Genomic DNA, 19931 nt, shown 5'->3' on the forward strand with positions numbered 1-19931 from the left:
AATCTCTGCATTCTGTTCCCTTCATAGTGTGGACACCTGACCTGAGTGTCCTGACAGGTGGAGCTGGGTCCAGACAAAAGGTTTTAAATTATATTCTGGTTCAGGTCAGGTGTGGTCATACTGGCTGAACTACCTACTTGGTTTGGACACAAAAAACAAATCAGGTTTGGATCAGCCTTGGTTCGTTTTCTGATGGGCTCAATCGGGTTGGGAAAAAGAATGTGGCAAGTTGTCTTCAGGTCAACAGAGTATTTTAGCATCTTTCAGCTCATTGTTTTGGTCATAAGGTAGCAACTTTAATGTTTTTGTTTAATCTCCAAGAACTCCACATTGCTGTTCTTGCTGCTGTGGAAAAGCTCTGATGTACCAATTGTATACTTCCTGCAGGAGAAGTAAACTTAAACCTACGCAAACAAATATATACAATATAGGAAAACAACCTATGGACTCAATATTCAGAAACTGTGTGTCCATGGGCTTTAAAACTATCACAAATAGGTCTCACAGTCATGCGCCAACATAATCACATAATTAGCCATGATTTTCACAAGCACTTGTCTTAAACCTTTTATCCAGCGTAAGAACAGCTGATGGACGATGAAACATGCCAACCAAAATACATGCACTCAAGTAAATGTACGGTGCTTATAAATAAACGGTATGATGGAGTCTCATACCTCTGAGGACAGAGATGTGTTGGGGTGTGTCCCCTATGTCCAGGTTGTCAGAGTCTCTCAGCTCCACCTTGTCGTAGCCGTACCAGCCCAGCAGCTCATTCATGGTGTTCTCTGCAAAACTCTGTAACACAAACAGTTGACAGGTGAGGTTCTCAAATAGGGAGTAAACAACCTTTAATATGCTGCTGACACCATATATATACTGTGCTGGCTGTATACTTCAATTCTATTCTTATAAATTTGTATATTTAATTGCATTTATATTGCATGTTCACCCCATCTCACTTTTTTTGCCTGGCCTCTTTGCTTCTGTAACACAGCACATTTCCCCACAGTGGGAATAATAAAGGATTATCTTATTTTATGAATGAAGGAAGGAAGGGACAATCATTATTTTGGTGCATGCATGGTGCTTTTCCTGACACCTAAACTTTACACACCACCCCTGGGACCTTGACTTTTTTTTCTTTCTTCAACTAATTAGGCAGAGATTTTGTGACTCACACTCAAAACATAAAACTTTGCCTAGAGAAAACCATAATGTAGGTTTAAACTGCAGGTTGTCTCCAGTGTGCATCCAGCCAAACTAATGGCCCCTATCATTTCACAATAAGAGCGGATGATCTTATGTAATAAAGAGAATGGGGAACCCTATCACAGAACACTAACTACAGCACACTAACTAGAAAAGTTATCACAGTAACAGCAGGGGTGAGGGTTAGAGTCCTGTGTTTCTGCTGCTTTTACTGATCATTTAAAGCTTTGTTCTTTTCTAACAACTCTGCGGGTTGGAAATGTTGCCAGTGCATCCACAGCATGGCACAGGGGTTAAATGGACCATGGGGATTCACTCATTCATTGATTCATTTCATCTGAAGCTGAGGATCTTAACAACCACATGCCACAGATTGTACTACATATATATATTGCACAATTCAGATATATTGAATTTTTTTGTAGTATAGTTTTATTGTATAGTTCATTTCCCATTGGCAACTGAAAGATAACAATATGTGTAAACCCCTATGTATGGTTTGTGTAGGTTAAAGGTCGTCAGGCCAAACCTATTTCATTCTAGTACTGAGCATTATTTTAAATTTGTTCCATTAAGTTCAGACTGACATATTTGGAAACTGTGGGATCTCCACTTGAATTTGAAGTTTCTGTGAATTCGAACTATGTAAAGCATGACTGACCCACGGATGGGCCACTGTTTATTACCTCCGCCAATGAAGTTATGTTTTCTTCTGCTTGTGTTTGTTTGTTTGCAGGATAAGCAAAAACTACAGCACGGATTATCACAAAACCTGGTGGAGGGAAGACTTGCCCACACCTCCGAAATGCTTTCTAATAAACACACGTTTGAGTTTGTTTAATCTCTAGAAAGAAAAAGTTAAACAAGTGTTGGTTTTATGGAAGGTTATTTTTCTTGGCCGTGCATCCTACGTAAAAACAGATATTTCTATACTGAGCTCCACCTCCTGGCTTTACATTCATATATATATAATAAATCACAAGTGTGAATCAATCAAAACACAGTAGAAACACTAATGAAGGCTGTACGTTTTACAGCTTCCACTTGTCAATCTAGCAAATATCATGATCCACTATAAAGTCTTCCACCCGCACCGACCTTTGCAGTAGCAGCACAAGCAAAGCACCAGCTCTGCAGATAGTTAATGAATATAAATCTATGCAGGTGAAACATAAAAGTATTTCCTCCATAACACAGTCAATAAACATTGAACTCAAAACAAAACCGTACTGTAAATGCATGCAGCTCATCATCACCACACGCTCCTCAGCAGGAACAGTCCCAGAGGCATCTACTCACTGAACCTTATACTTTGTTGTTTCAGCTATATATTTGGCTGTGAGCTATAGATAATAGTAACAGTTCAGTTGGTCATTTTTTTAGATACATTGTGTTTTGTTTCTCCCTTCAAAATTAAATTTGGACTGATAGCTTTAGGTCTTTAGATCTGGGACGTGCCGGTCAATTAGCATATGACAACAGCTTGTAGAGCCATATTACATGTTTGAAAGGACAGACACAATGTACAGTACAGTCCCCAGCCCTGGAGGTTCACAATTCATTTTACAGCCAGTTCCACTTCATTCTGTACATTACGTCATCATGGCAGCAGCCATCATTCACTAAATCAGCCAGTTTCAGTGTCAATTACAAGCAGCTCCTGTCGATAAGTTAGAGCCAGAGTGATCGTGTTGGAGTGGTTCAGTGCCACCCAGCACATCTGACTCATGCAAACACAGACATGTATATACATCTCAGTCATCAATTCTGCACAACATTCCAGTGGTGGAATCAGGGGCCATAAAGGGGCCACAATTTACACAGAGGGCACAATAATATGCCCAACATCCATGCACAATTACCAATTCAGTACAGTGTAAATTTAAGTCACTCCTTATTTACTATTACCTCTAAAGCTTTGAGCCAAGTCACATGTTTTGAATTTACTTTTTACATATTAATTGTCAGTATTGTTAGTAAGTGACAGGACAGGGGGCACCTCAGGGACAAATCAGATTTCAGCTGGGGCAAGTTTCCTCCTGGATCTGCCCCTGCTACATTCAGTAATAAAAATGCAAGAGGCAAATCCAGAACCTGAACAATGTCATTGCAAAACAATCCCACATGCCCCCACTGCAGATGTTACGCAAAGCAAAGATGCTGGGGAGTCTAGAGTAACCTGTGATAAAGCAAAGGCCCTCAATCATGTTAGGTGATGTGGCATCAGCACGCCACACGTTCATGTTTACTGACAAAGCTGGTCTGTGCTGTTTTACACTGAGATGATGAGACAGGAAAATAAAGTTGTCACTTGGGTCAGTTGAGATTTCTCTGAAAGCTCTTCATTGACTGCTGGAGGCAGGGTGGAGGTACTGATTAATGAGGAAGTGACCATATCTGAAACCATAATTTAATTTTGGGCCAGGAAATGTACAAGGTGGATTTTCTCAATAAATATAGTTATCTAAAAATGAAATGGTTTGAATGGCTCATGACACACACACACACAAGATCACACTGACCATGGAGCCTGTGTGTGTGTGTGTGTGTGTGTATGTGTGTGTGCGTGCGTGCGTGCGTGCGTGCGTGTGTGTGGTTTGTGTGTGTGTGCACCTCCTGCAGACAACAGGTCAGTCCATTCAACCGCTTGATACAAATTTAATTAAGAGAGGACCAACACAAAGTGCAGCTCGGATATTGCTTACAGTGGTATTATTGAAAAGGACACACACACACACACGCACACACACACACATTGACACACAGAGGCAGAAGTATCTCTTTGCATATGAGAGACACTGTGGCCCAGTATAGGAGTGACAGAGGCATCATCTCCTGCATCATCAGCACATTTCTAAGCGTTTTAGACAGGAATTCATGATGTGCTTTATTCGTATCTCACAGTAGTAGCGCTGCTCTCGGATCAGTTTTGTCTCACTTTTGCGTCACACATACAGAACACGTAGTTTCTGCTATTCTGTACTGAAGTGAATGTGCCATAGGTAGAGGAAGGACTTGGTCTACATGTTGGGAAGAAGACATTAATGAAGAATGACAGGAGTTATTGATCCGTCTGTTAGAAAATACCACTGTGGTGGGGTTGGTCAATGGGTTGACACAGTGCAGGGTTCAAATCAGTGACGGATGCAGCCAAAGCACTGTGTTGTGATCAGAAAATCACGCATGCACGTACATCACCTGCAGGAGCGTTTACGTGTGTGCACACTTCAAGGTTTTTCAGTGTCAGCATCCAACCATTGGCTGGATTTGGAGCAGTATCAAACAGCAATTTAAGTCTAATCCAAACAATTACATTCTCAGCTTTTGTTGTCACAGAGGTCTTTAAACATGGCGGTAAAGCAGTGACGGCTGTTAATCAGGACAGCTCGTGCTTGCAGATGTAACCACACTTCTGCTTGAACGGCGATGAGTGACAGCAGAGCTCGCGCTGCCTCGAGGCTCCTGGAAGTCAGATTTAGTACCACTTCCTGAGCGGAGCTAAAGTCGGGCTCTGACAGCTATATACACAACCTTGGAGACACCACATGAGCACTTTTTTTTGTGGCATATGGCATCAGCCTGAGTTGTAACTGAAATAGCCAACAAATGTATTCATGTGCTGTAAATGTCCTTTCCTTTTGGAATGTGCATGTTTCCAGGGTTATTCTCCCGACATTTCACAGACAATATGCAGGTGAATTGAATTCATTAAAGAGTCCCTTGGTTTGACAATGTTTTTGTATATTTTTGAGGCATTCTATGTTTATATCGTTAATGTTTTTTTGTTCTCCACATGGACCGTTTACATGCATCCAATCAAAGCCTGAAACGGACACCAAAAGGATTCCCGACCCAAAATCTTGTCCCTCACCTACAGATGCTGTATATTCACATGAAGAATCTGTTTAAAGACATTCATTTCCATAGACACTGTGAAAGAGAACCAGGAAATTGGTTGAGCGTGGATGAGAGCTGCATGAAGGAGGAAGTTTTTTCTCTCCACAGTCACCGAAGTGCTGCTCATTGTGGGAACTGTTGGGATTCTCTCAAATTTTTAAGGCCTTGGCCTTCTATATAAAGTGGCTTGAGATATTGATAATATGATTTGGCGCTGTACAAATAAAATAAAATTGAATTGAATGAAATCTGTCCATGCATTTAGCAGTCAAATAGGGACCTGCTTCTCAAGACATATAATGTAAACACTGAGCCATCAGGTCACCCAGATGTTTCTATTAAGCTTTACACTCTGAATCCTGGGAGAGACTCCTCTTTAATGGTTTTGAAAAAATTTTTAATAATCTGATGATATTAACGAGAACGTACGACTTTTAATTAAAGAAGCTGAAATTTCTCTGTAGTTTTTCAAACACACTTGCTGTGCGTCCCATTTAAGTGCAATAGTGTCAATACGAAACAAACCAGCCAGAAAGGGTGCTGACACACTCAAAGTTCACCCACTGGCAAGCACCACTGCAGCAATTAGTCCGACTGCAAGGATGAAACCTTGAGAAGAAAAAATCACCGCGGAGAAAATCCTCCCTTTGAACGAATGAGTTGGAGCATAACCCATCCTGAGTAAAACGGATGTAGCTGTAAAATAATCAGATCATGGAGACAAAAACACAGCATCTCTCTGTGTCTCCGTTTTCCTTCCTACCGTGCTGTCCTCTGTGTCACCCTACTACTTTGAGAAAGTGGGAGTATTATTAAGAGGGGAATCTAATCCTGGCTGGCGGCTCATCAAAGCAGCGGCACCAACTTTGGCTTCGGCTGAGCAGAGGAGGAAGAGTTGCGGAGACACAGAGGCAGCTACAGATGTCTATACTTTACACTGGATGTAAAGGTTTTTTAATCAAGATCTCTGTTTGTCAGATTTATTCATTTCAGCAACTTTTAAGAGTCTGCAACAGAACAAATCTGAAAGCAGAGTTAAGCCAAACTAAGATGTTTTATATATTTAGTTAGAAAACAAGAAACCTTTGCTAAACTGCACGGCCCTGGAATGGTGGGATCACTTAGCGTGTCTGTTTTTACACTCTGTACAAGACATTGGTCCAAAGCACAATATGTGAACAATTACTCATGAATAATCATGGTCCCCAGAGGATGATTCAGAAGGATTTGGTTGCCCCTTCCTGATCTTCTATGACAACTAGCTGCATTTCCATAAAACTGGAAGAGGATAATCATGGTCCCCAGAGAATAAATCCTACAAAATCAAGACATTTATTTGGCTCATTTACTTGGTCAAAAACACTAATATTTAAATCTAATGAAATTCATTGAGAACATCTGTTTCCCTTAATGTGACTCATAGGTTCTGCTCTTACATCAACTTTAGAATAAACTGGTCAGAAACTCTTGTAACAACAATGTTCCAATCACAGGAAACACCACCACCACATTATTTTCCCCATCCAATAAGACTGGGACAACAAAGAAGTAGCAGATTAAATTAACTTGACCACTTGCTAATCAATAGGTTCAGAATCAAGAATTGGAAATCAGTATTAAATGTTGCGATAAAAGCATTTTACAATTTGAATAAAAAAAATAAAAGTACTCTCGCTCAATTCAGCACAGTGAATGGTTTTGTTGTGAGAGCATCCCTATCCTGCAACACAGGATAAATGATGGATGTTTTTAAATATATGTCCGCTATCATTGGTACATTTTTAAGCAACATTGTGCTTTTTTCCATTTTTCTTTCCTCTAGTGTGTTGTAGGTCTTTGGTGATGTAAAAGTTTTGCAAAGTTATAAAACCCAAAGTCTGCAGAAAAGGGAGTTCCTCTACCCCCATAAAAAAACATTTTAAAATCCGCCCGACACTTCCGGGTTATCGTGATGTCACAACGACTGACATTTGCATAATCACTTCGCAGACAGTCTGACACGCCCCTAACAAATTAAAGTGAGGGTGGAGGTGGAAATTTTCGACATGCATTGGAAGCAGCTACCAATCACAACAGAGTGGGCCAGCTGGCCAATCAGAGCAGACTGGGTTTAATTAGGAGGAGGGCCTTAAAGAGAAAGGAGCCAAAAACCAAGTGTTTCAGACAGAGACTGAAAAGAGGAGCTGCAGCAATGGACAGTGAGAGGAAAGTGATGTGTTTTCTGAGCTGAGAGCATTTAAACCTTTTCAAGTAATAACCTTAATTACAATTATTAACATGAATATGAGAATAGTATGTTTCCTTTAAACAGCACTTGCTGCATTTAAAAAAAAACCTTTTTAACCTTTCTGCCCAAATCACAACTCAGTTTTGTTCAACATTTACACAACTCCGTACCACAGTAAAAAATAAAACTGAGGACTCTGGCTCCACCTAATACAAGTTTAATTATCATAAGGGTTTAAAGCAGATGCTGATCCGCCTACTTTCCACCTTGAGCAGCAGACATAGTTTTACCACATCTAACACAGAATGGCCACTTTATTACTGTTGATGCACTTTTATCCAGAAGAATCTAACACAATAAAATACCACCTACATTAATGACACCATAAGAGTGACTCAGCCTCATGGTCATTTTAGATGCTGCACTGGAGCGCAGGATCGCAATTTGCTGAAAGGTGTTTCCTATATTGTGACCGCCCCTTGTGTCACTGGTATAAATAATACATTTAAGCCAAGGCACCAGGCTGCGTCATGAACGTTATTGTTCACATACTTGCTTAGGTACTACGCATGTTACTGGAGGATTCCTGTAGAGGGCACACCACAGAACTCCAATGAGCCAACCAATCTTTCTCTGCCACTTTGTGGAACACAAAAACAAAGATGGCGACACTCAAGGAGATTAGCATTTGGCTGATGTCACGATCAAGACAGAAAATGCATTGACACATCATACAAATGTGGGTAAGTCCAGACATGGTCACAGAGCTTTTCTTCAAAACTGTCCACCAGCTCCGTCACCGATGACGTATCCCTGACTCTGTCAAGGACCCGCTACTGCCCCGAGCTTTTCTTGTGGGTATTGCATCTTGCAGACGTGTCACGTTAGGTACTGAGGACGAGAACAACCTACGCACCTATGGACGCAGGATACGCGAAGCAGCCATCTTGCCACTGCGTAGTTAACAACCAGTACATTCAGGCCCTTGGAGTTATTAGCTCTTAATTCTGCCTATGTTGAACACTGTGGATCAGACCTCTGATATAATGATGACAAGAAGAAAACATCAGCCCCCCTTTAGTCAGAGCCCACTTATAGACAATCTGGTGGTTTTACAGAGGCTTGGGTCCTCCAGCAAGTTTACGTTTAAATTTGGAGGATAATTAGTAGTTTAGTGGACTGTAATCATAATGTACTGCTCTTCACTGCCAGGAGATAATGAAAAAAATACATAGAAAATCCTGTTTGTCCACAGTCTCCCTCTTGTTTCCCTCCACTAAGACCCAGACACGGCCGGTAGGATTTGTGGTAATGACGATGGTGGGAACTGGATACCTTGCGGATAGAAACCAGAGCAGGTCACAGTACACCGTGATAAAATTCCCGAATCCACACGCCAAGTTTCCCTTTTCCTCCTCCTACTCCACTTTTCCACTCCCTCGCTCCCTCTCTCCTCCTCTGCCTTTCCCTCTCCTCTGCTTTCATTTCCCCCTACTTTCCTTGATATCTGATCCAGCAGAGACACTCAGGTTACAGTTTTTACAGCTTAGCCAGCCCAGCGCTGTATACATTCCTTTCTCCCCTGTTTTTTACCCCACTCTCCAGCAGCGTCTCCTATCCCCTCCGTATACCCGCTCCTCCTTCTTCTCCTTGATTACTCACCGGGGCTTATTTTACCGTGGCACACATTAAGCAGCCAGATGAAGGAAACACTGTCGGACTGCTGTTTTTTCAGACCATGATCCCTCACAACAAGGGCACATTGTGGCTCTGCCTTAGAGTTTTTTCCTCTGGTCTTGGAGTGAAATATTGAGACTGAAAGAATCTAAAGAAGAGAACAAACTGAGTGTCTTTGTTCTGAACACTTCAGATTAGTCTGAGGACTTAATAAATTAAATATATTACATTAAAATTCACTTGCTGCTTATTCTGGGAAGGCCAGCGTACAACAAATGGCATATAGTGTTAATTAACAGGGACTCTGATGGCCATAATCCTGGCTCCAGATTTACACTTGGCTTTGTATCTAAGTGTAATACTTGGCAGGTTTCGACACCGTATCCACATCTGCTGCTCCATTCAATAGCTTCCCTAACTTTTTCTAAACACCATCAATACAACACTATAGCTCTGGCTCAGGAGGTGGAGCGGGTTCACAAACCAGGGGGTGAGCCGTTCAATCCCCAGTACAATCAGGTGAATCAGCTGATTTCTTTGTGCACTCTGTATTGTACATCTAAAAATACTGCTGATATTTTCACATGGTCTGGTGTGTGTGCATCCTCTACCATTTGACAGTTTAAGCTGCTTCCATCAAATGAGCTGTTTAATTGACATGTCGGCTCTCCGCAAAATATTATAAATGGCGTCAATTCACTGAATCCTGAATAATGACCTGTGTCACACAATCTACCATCAAAAAGCAAAACACACAGAGCTGCAAATAAAACATCATTTCTGACTGACGTCTGACATCATGTAATTATTTGTTAAGTGTGATGAATTGCAATACAGGACATCTCATTTCTTTGTTTTTTAAAAAGCATGAGTCCAAATAGATTTCTTTAAAATTTTACCAAATTTCTGTTACGATATTTAAAATGATTACATTAAATCGGGACTTGTGCTTATATAGACGGTCCTTCACTGTGCCATAAGGATGCTCATAAATATTTGTGCCATTTTTAACGCTCCGCTGAGACAACCTCTAGTGCTCCCCTGATAAGAAATGAGGAAATTTCTCCATGGTGAGACCCTGCCTGACACCCCCCTCACTACACACACACACACACACACATACTCACACACACACACACAAACACACACACACCTCCTGCATCCTGTCATCAGGACCAGCCAGCAGCACAATGCAGGGTTAACTGTATTCCTTCACAAACCGAAGCGCATGAAACATTTTTAATCATTATCAAGGTTTTTGTCCAGTTAAACAAGCAATTCAAATCTTATTATTAAATGAACTCACCTCCAGTTCATTTTTTAAAAAACAAGCAAGGACATAATAATTCAGGTTTTTGCTTCTATTCAATGCTACAACTATGAAAATAAACTAAAATAAAGAGGTTACTCCGTTAATTAAAATGTTACATTATCCTGTAAGATTGTTCTAGTTAACTGCCTGTTTCTTATTGCTCTATGATAATAATAAAAGGCATCTTGGCAGCTGACTTCCCCCCTCCCACCCCCCTAAAAGAATCATCTAATCATCAATTATATGCACATTTCCCCGTTTTATTTTACAGTCACAGAAAAGAAGCGGTGGCAAATGGTATTTTGGAGAGGTCTGGATACAAAAAGCCTTTATGCCAGGGTTGTTTCAGGACTCTCTCGCAGCCAGCACCCTCTCTTCCCCCACTGACAGCCTAAAAATCATAATTTCCACAATTATCCTCGGTGTGATCACCTGCACATCCATCCACAACAACACAGAACCTCTGGGTTGCTCGTGTGCCTTCAGCCAAATGTGTACAAACAATGAAGAGATGGAGACAAAGCGGACACACATCTTGCCTCTCACACACACACACACACATGCCAGGAACACTTTCTTTCTCCACAATGAACCGCACGGAGCACAGGGCTCAGATATCACAATGTGCGCCGAGGAAAAAACACACACACACGCAAACACACACGACTAGAAACAACGTGTGGCTGAATATTGGGATGGATAATCGCGCAGGCCGAACACTGGAGACATTGTGCTCCTGTCGAATGCGTAAAAGCTCGCACACACACACACACACACACACATACGCACATCTGGATCGCACGCCTCCGGGCAGCTGGGCAGCACACACGCACATAAACACAAACACACACGCTGTGAGGCAGACCCACACGGACGCGCAAACACATCTTGGTTGCGCGAGTGTTCCCCCATTGATTTACACTAATTATGAACCGCGGCTGCCCTGCGCTGCGCCGGAGTGGAACAGTATTAATAGCAGTAGTAGAGGCTCTGTTGACGCCTACACTGACGCACTGGGTTTTCCATTGACTCTGAGTGAGCCATGGAAGGCAGCGCACACAAACAGCGGAATTATGTCAAGAAGCGACAGGAGCGCGCACTGATTCTCCTCTGCTCCAAAACTTACTACAGTACAGGAGCGGCGGATGGTGCCGCATCCATTGTGCACGGCGGTCTTGGCTGAGTGCGCAGCTGAGGCTGAAATATTGACGTGACAAAAGAACTTGTGCAAAGAGAAAATCACTAATCAGAGTTTGACCATCCTGCAGCCACCTGCACTTGACTGTATTGTGCAGATTTGAAGTGCGAACGCACACGCACGCACAATCCACTCCGCTTCCACGCGTAATCGCATGCAGCTGGACGGACCCTCCTTTCTTTACCTTCATCTCTTCATTTATCTCCCTCTTCACCGGGTGCGCAGGCTTTCGGCTCCTTTTATTTTCCGGGGGTCTGCCCTCTTTCTCCATCTCTGCCATGTTTTCTCTGCGGTGCTTCTGTCAATATTTGCGGTGAGCGGAGGAGGGAGTGAGGCCGGTTCACAGTCGCCAGACGGCGGGCGTCTCGCAGCTTCGCAGCGGCCCGTGTGACGCGGGGGATGCCGCCGAGGGCTCGCGGCGCCCGGCTAAGTCAGCCATCTTCTGGCCGTGTCCTCCTGCGCGGGTCCGTGCGCCAGTGGTGAGCCGCCTCTGTGAGTCAAAGGAGAGGTTGAGTGAGGGGAAAAAACGAGACAGGGGGAGGGGCGTCCGCTGAAACATTATATGACGCGCTGATGATCAGAGGTGGGCTATTTCTTCTCGCTTTCCCATGGAGCGCAATCAGCGCGCTCACATCCACTTAGCGCTGCTCCCTCATGGTGACAGTGTGTACGGCGGCTAACAGGTGCCCGCACACCCCCCACTCCAGACCCACATTGTTCTCCACTGAGTCTCTATCAGTTACACTCTCCCCCGCTGCAGTCATCGAACACCACAAAGTCAAAAAGTCTGGAGGGTTGAGTTGCATGGGCATGACTTTCAGCCTGACGTGACCAGGCAGAGACATATGCAGTGAGAGTAGTGCCTTGCTCAAGGACATTTTGAAACTAAGTAGCTGCTGCTTGGAGGGTTTCATATATTTTTTTAAACTTTGCATTTAGGTTTTGGGGTTTTTCTAAATCAGGGGCCATAACTGGGGCACAATGTACATGAACTGTATATGTGAGAACACCGATGTCCCAGTAAGAGGCTCTGGACATTCTCCGGAGTTCCTCTCCTGCCAGCCCCCTTAGTAAAAACTGCCAAATTTCCAAATGAGGCCATGTGAGAACACAGCAGGAGATCTCTGCAGGATTCTCCATGGGCAAGTGGGCGTGTTGATGATGTTATTACAGATGCAAAAAGGAAAAAAAGAAAAAGAAAGCAAATATCTCAGGATGAAAAAGCAGAGCCATGCACATGGAGGAAGACACAAAGAGCTGAGCTGTAAACAGAAACACATGATCTCTGTAGCAGAATGTAACCTTACCACCTGTCTCTGCTTCCTGCTCCACCCTCACCTGAACGTTTTGATTTCTGTATTCTGCTGCACTGTTCATGAGTGAAAGGCAAACCCTGACCTTAATATGTGGACATCTACTGCAGCTCATGCATGAAAATGGCTACAAATATCATTGCTGATTCAATATTTCAACATTTAAGACATTTCTTATTTTCTGTTAGCTCCATTTGAGCAAAGTCACATATCATTGTATATATTTTGAAAATTGTTCCTTGTTAAAGCGTATTATGTTTTTCAGAAAAATAAAGAAAAGAAAAAATCTTAATTGTTGCGTAGTGAGAAGTTCAGTGCAGCAGGTGTTTCATGAGTTTTCTCGACTGAGGAAATGAAAGTGTGTGAGTGTGTAATAATAAAAAAAAAACTTTTATCTTAAGTTGGGAAAAGGTGTAACACACTCTCTAAAGGCCAAAGGAAACTTCTGGTGTGTTACTTCTGCAATGTCTGAATCATCATGCTTAAAATAAAGTTTCCATTTGGCCTTTAGAGTCCTGCTTCTTTTCCCCCAGGTTGTTCCATGAGCTAACAATGTGCACGGTGAAAATAAACAAACACTGGGGTCTGTTGTCTCAAGACTTATATAATAACATCCATTCTAATTAAACATGTTTGCAGAGATCCCAGAGTTTGGTTCCTTCATTGGACACGAGGCCACGTTAATTTTTTACGTTAATCAACTGATCCATAACAATTAACATCTCACATTAAGTGTTAAAAGACGATAACTGGAGCAGAATTAGTCACTCCTTATTCCAACTATGGCATTCATGAGTTTATAACTTTGCCAAGACCCAACAGTCTCCTGATGAAACCACATCTAAATCCACCAGAAACAAACTCTTGTATGGATCTGCACCAAATTGCACACTTGCACATTTTTTTTCAAGATCCATGAATTCTTATCTGGGAAATAAAAGGAATAGTTAAAAAAACGCCCTCTCTCTCAATTTTAAAGAAAGAGAGAAAAAAATGGATCCACCTTTTGATCCAGATCTACACCAATATTTCATGGATTCTTCCCTGACCCACATCTGTTACCGAGCTTCTTGGTAATCCGTCCAGTAGTTTTTTCATAATCTCGGTTACAAATAAACAGACTGGGGTGAAAACATGACCTTTAGAAAGACCGACAGATTTGTCCAGGGGGGAAACATTGTCGTATGGCCTGCATTTATTCAATACTGCCATGATTATGCACATACATGTCCTCTGTACTGTATCTCTACATGTGTTAACATATACATGTAAACACACTTTGGAATATATATTCATATAAAGTTGTTTTATACGCCTATCTTGCAGTGATGCATGTTGTTTGACAGTGGGTTTCCACAACCTCTAAGTTAATGCAAAACTGTAGTTATTGGCACATGAGGATAAATGATTTTAGCGTTGGGCATTGATTTATCCGTCACAGCTGCGTGCTACATGCTGCCCTCTGACTTTAAGTGGAATTACAATGAGTCGACAGGTGGAGAGCCACAGAGAGGGCTGCTCGTGGTGCGGTGACACCCATTTCAGCCAGGAAACCAGCAGGAACGGGAGCTGTGAACCATGACATGGGGTCAGGGTGAGATGACTTGAGTGCTCCAGCGCCGCTCTCGCCTCACAAACCCAGCAGCACACGATTCCTGTGTTTCTCCAGCTAAGGAATATAAGTGGAAAGCTTCTGATGATATATTATGCATTAACTGAGTTGGAGGCTGATCTAAAACAGTTGCTATGAATATGTGAAGAAACTGAAGAAATGATTGAAATTAAAATAAAACATGCATAATATAAATTAATCAGTTGTGATTTTTATGATAAAATCCCGTGACATTTCTTAATACCCTACAATATACTGCAGCTATTTTAATCTTGTCAATATGATGCTGAGAGTGAACAGATCAAGACCAAATGTTTTGTCTGTATAACTCATGTATGTGTGTTTGTTTCGTGAGTCTATTCAGCAGCTCTGTGTCGTTTAAGCTGTGTTTAACAGACTTTGTCTCCAGTCCAGTAACAAGCATATGGAGTAGGATTCAATGAAAGCATTGTTATAACACTGCTGGGTCTTTTCCCTCTAAACTGTGGAGCTGTTATATCATCAAGGATTTTGTAAGAGAGCTTGTTTTTCAACGGTTTGGTTTATATGAATACTCTCAACATTTTTTTTTTTACCTTGGTTTCAAATAAATGATTTACCTCATTGTAGTCTTGGACACACATGACATTAAACATTTGAATGGGCTGTTTTTGATCTGCCATAACACAATCAAACAACGAGTTAGGACAAAACTAAAGACAGATTTTATACAAAGTGTTTCCACATTGAGGTAAAATCTTTGGACGCATGTTGTTGCTTCATAGTAATCCGACTAAATACGAAACATGCAGCTGTAACTACACTATCCAGTGATCTGACAAAAGCAGTCACAATTTGGTCAAGTTTGTGATGTTTCAGACTGATCCAGTGAAAAATGATGATCAAACATGACTCACACATCAACATCAGATTGCAGAACACATGGGCTCTCATATTATCTAATCATGGATACTGTGTAAGACTGGTGCTGCAATTTCTGATTTTGATTTTAAAAAATCTGCTGAAGATTAGTTTATATTTTGTCTGTTGACATTTGTCAATTTACATTTTGCAGACTTTATTAGGCTTTCATATTAATATATTATGTGTACTGACAATGCAATAGTAGTCTTTTTGCCCACCCCAGCATTAAGTCAATGTATTTTTTATTTGTGCTGTAAATCATTACAATGTTATATTAACTTACATTTTCCCTTACATTTTATATTTAAGATATCTAGTGGTTTAAACCAATTTAAACCAATTTGAACATTACTGGTTTATACTATGTAGTATAGAAGATTTGGAAAATCAAGGTAAAATACCTGAAAAGAAATATCCGTCTAACTTAGTAATAAAAGATTTTTAGGTAGCAACAGCTACCAGCTTTGAACCTATATATAAAATACAAATTAGTATACCTAATTACATACAAAATATTCTATATATAAATTATCTGTTTATTTATTTATGAGTATAAAACAAATGAATGTGATGTATTTAAACGGATATACTGCTAAATTATAAAATAAATATGTATGCATCACATATTAAAACATTTAATTTAAATATCTCAAATATTGATAAATACATGTAATAATATCTAATAATTGTTTTATAGAAAATATATGGAAGTTGTGCCATGTCGATTTTTAACTGTGTGGAAATTTGAATAAGTTAATATATGATCATTTATTCTATGAAACAAATCAATGAATTGTAATAAAACTCAGATTATCACTGACTTTGTCCGGAAGTGCTCTCAGAAAGTGGGCGCGTCGGAATCTGGCAGCAGCCGTGAATACGTTTCATGACGTCACATACTACGTAAACCAAGATGGCGGCTCCCTGTGTTAGGTCGTGTGTTGTGAAACAGCTTCCTATTCTCACAGTGACAGTTTGTTAGCTTCGTCCGGATATTTAATTATAGTTATTCATCAAAACTACAGAGGTGACATTGTTTAAGAACATGTCGGAGCGTTAGCCTCGGTTCAAACTGGTGAAACCGAGTGAAGATGGCAGCAAGCACCTGAATGACACTTCAGTCAACTGTCTCCAAATAGAAAGAGTATTTAGACAAAATGCTTTTCAACGTGTGGTCGCGTCTGTGCTGCAGGACGGTGTCGAGCCGAGGACAGAGGACGCTGAGTCTGTTCTCCAGCTCCGGAACCTCCAACTGGAGCAAAGTGGTGTCCGAGGCAGAGAAGATCGTGGGGTACCCCACCTCCTTCATGAGCCTCCGCTGCCTGCTCAGCGATGAACTCAGTAACGTGGCCATGCACGTCAGGAAGCTGGTGGGGACCCAGCACCCGTTACTCAGCACCGCCAGGTAACACATGCTTCATCCTGCACCTCTCGACCAGGGCTCTGACACCTCCACAGAGCTGTGGTATTACTTTTGAAAATCTGTCTAAATAACATAACTGTGTGTTTGCAAAGGTTCAAATAGAGATGGACCTTTTAACGAAGGTTCCAGTTGATGTCTAAAATCATGAATTGAATCCCTTATCTGGGTTTAGGGGAAATTTCCCTTTTGTTGTGGAAAAGCTGCTGATCAATGGTCAACTCATCAATGAAGAAAGCGTTCAGGAGCCCTCTGATGTCTTATGCTGAAATATTTATTGAAGCTTGGCCAAGGAGAAAATCAGAATTCATCTGTGCATGATGCTCTCTCATATTCTGAAGTCTGCTTTCCTGCAGTCACACTTTAAACCCCAACAGATCATTTAATCTATGGGTGTGCTTATTCCTAAACAATCAAATGTATTTTCTAGTTATGGAGACAGTAATGCCTGCTTACACAGTCTCATATCTGTGATGTCTAGGGAGTGAAGGCTTTGACCTTCGCCAAGCTCTCACACTTCCCAAACACAACAGCCTGTTGCACTATGCATTAGTGTATGTTATTTGTATTTTTAGTTACTCTTATTTTATGACACTTGCATGTTGAGTTGCTTGAGGTGCCTGGGATTTAAGATTTTCATTGCCAACATGTACGCTGTATCTGTTGTGCAGATGACAAATAAAACCTTTGAAACCTTTGAAACCTATGCCCCAGAGAGGACAAGAGACAGTGTCTATGAAAATTCCAGAACACCTTTCGCAAAATAAACAAAAGGCAACATATATCTGATATAAGTTAATGATTGAACTGGCTGTTTTTATAAGTTTATTACACTTTTAATACTTAAAATGAAAACCCTGAGGTCATTCAGCAACATCCACCTCCAGACTAACACACAAACACTCATTAGTAGGATTCCCTTGTATCACTCTGTAGACATGCAGGTATACAAAGGTTGTTTTTGATCAAAACAATCTTCTTGACATTCATTGAGTGTCTATTGTGATAGCTACAGTCTATACAATGTATTGTGTGTATTATTTAGTAATAACATATCAACATTAGTAATCAGAAATACTTTGTTGACCCCGGGGGAAATTGGTTTTCTTGCCAGGGCTCTAGACAAAAATTTTAAATATATACATACCAAGACAATTACAAGAATAGAAGTACAAAATATAGGTAAGAGTATAAAATAAGAAGAGGTATATATTAATACAATGTATGAAAAGAAGCTCAATAGAAACATACAAAACTACAGTGCACAAACAATAGAAGATAACTTATTATAAATGAAGTTGTAATGTGCTGACAGGGTGAAAAAAAAGTATGGGGCTAAGACTAAGAATGTCTGAAACTCTGAGGGAGGATTTTGACCACAGGCAGGAGCGACTTCCTGTGGTGCATCCTGGTGGAATAAGTGTAGTCTGCGGAGGAGAGCTTTTTGCACAGATGTGTGATTTTTGTCATGTGAGCACCATCAGACTGAAATGCACAAAAGTTATGTTTCCCATGAACTCGAAAGACACTCTTTATTCAGCTATTGTTGTGTTCATCTCACAGGAGCAATGATATTTTACCATCATGTTTCTGACTGGACATACGAAAGCTTTATGGCAGCGACAGTATCATTGAGTTCATGCAGTGGTGAACGACTGCCTAAGCTTGTATCTTCTTTGATGCTACACTTTATTGATCTGATGTCATTCCCTCAGTGCTGAGTCAGGGGGTTTGGAAGGTTTTGGTATTTTTCCTTAAGGAGCATGTAAAGTACACGTTTTGATTCTTAATGGAGTGCACTAACTGGATGTGTTTAGAGATTGATGTGCCAATCCAGAAACATTTGACATTTGGCTTTTAGATGAATAACAGAATATCATGTAAACACACTGTGTGACCTGTTAAGTCGCGAAGTAGAAACACATCCTATGATACTAACTGTGGCCACTTAAGTAAGCAACAAACCTGCAAGATACAAGTGTGAAGAAACATGTGGCAGAAAACAAGTGTTGCTCCTGGAAGTTAATTGAAACTCCCTCTAGACCGAACAAGGCAATCTGACAGTAATTCCACAGACACAGAAATCTATATACGTAGTTACAAGGTGAGTGGGGCCACTTCTATGAACTCTCACTAGAAAATTAATGCACTGAATTTGGTATATGTGGACATATGGACTGTCTAAAGCTAGGGCTGGGACTGACCCAGGCACTGAAATCAAATAAAAGTTATAAGCAATTAGAAAAAGCTTATTTTTGCCATAATTATAAGAAGAGATCGAGAAGAAGAAATTATTAGGATTATGTGACAGCATCAGTTGCAGCAGGACCATTCTCAGCACCACAGGAAACACTGAGACATGTGCATGTAGGTGTTTTGAATGCTTCAACCAACTCCAGGGATAATGGGGGTTGCATTTCTCTGGCATCTTTATTTTTGGGGGGTCCGTGACTGAAAAGTTTGAGAGCTCCTGGTCGAAAGGAGCTGTATTTTTTTCGCTATTGCTTCCAAGCCAACATTACAATTAAAGGTTCAGCGTGTAGAATTTAGTGACATCTAGTGGTGATGTTGCATGTTTCAGCTGAATACCCCTCATCTCACCCTCCCCTTCCAAACATAGAAGAGTAGGTGTAGTTTGTCCAGTTTGGGCTACTGTAAAAAACATGATGGCCTCTGCAGTGAGGACCTGCTCCTGATGTAAATGTAAAGTATTTCAATATTAAGGGCCCATTCTGGGGTAAAGAATAATATGTATAATTTACAGCATCACTGTAGTGTCCAGTCTGCCCTGAAGATCTGCTGAGGGCGAATTATAACCTCTTGTTTTGAAAACCCAATGATGATTGAAGCCCTGTACATGACATCATCACTCCCACCCTTTCCCGGCACGAAAACACATCAGGGCCCAGTCACACATGCAAATACTTTCTAGAAAACGTACTTATAACACCTTGTATTGGAAGCAGAAATGTCATGAATTGATGTCTTCACTTTCAGAGAAAGATTCCAAAGAAAGCCTGTGTTTCGTCATAGACTTGGCAGATTCAGTTCTTCATACTTAATTGAGCCATTACCTTTGTGGTGGATGCATCCTATTTCTTCTAAAGTAAATATTGTGATTTAAGGAACACAGTGTATTGATTCTTCTTGCAGACCAGGG

General features: G+C 41.1%; 2 protein-coding genes across 5 annotated transcripts in view; one reads left to right on the forward strand and one right to left on the reverse strand.

The window, feature by feature from the left end:
• The window catches only part of sobpa (sine oculis binding protein homolog (Drosophila) a), a 43546-nt gene extending 31367 nt beyond the window's left edge, over positions 1 to 12179 (reverse strand). For all 4 annotated transcript variants that reach the window (XM_020084660.2, XM_069535853.1, XM_069535854.1 and 1 more), the window contains exons 1-2: positions 11708 to 12179; positions 678 to 798 (exon numbers count right to left, since the gene is read on the reverse strand). In XM_020084660.2, coding sequence (XP_019940219.2) covers positions 678 to 798; positions 11708 to 11803 — 217 coding nt within the window. In that variant the 5' untranslated portion in view covers positions 11804 to 12179. The remainder of the gene's footprint in view (positions 1 to 677; positions 799 to 11707) is intronic.
• Positions 12180 to 16230: 4051 nt separating this feature from the next.
• Positions 16231 to 19931, forward strand: part of pdss2 (prenyl (decaprenyl) diphosphate synthase, subunit 2) — a 29296-nt gene continuing 25595 nt past the window's right edge. The window contains exon 1 of the mRNA XM_020084528.2: positions 16231 to 16756. Within this exon, the coding sequence (XP_019940087.2) occupies positions 16509 to 16756 (248 nt within the window). The 5' untranslated portion in view covers positions 16231 to 16508. The remainder of the gene's footprint in view (positions 16757 to 19931) is intronic.

This window comes from Paralichthys olivaceus, chromosome 12, assembly GCF_024713975.1.
Source record: "Paralichthys olivaceus isolate ysfri-2021 chromosome 12, ASM2471397v2, whole genome shotgun sequence".
Taxonomy (NCBI): domain Eukaryota; kingdom Metazoa; phylum Chordata; class Actinopteri; order Pleuronectiformes; family Paralichthyidae; genus Paralichthys; species Paralichthys olivaceus.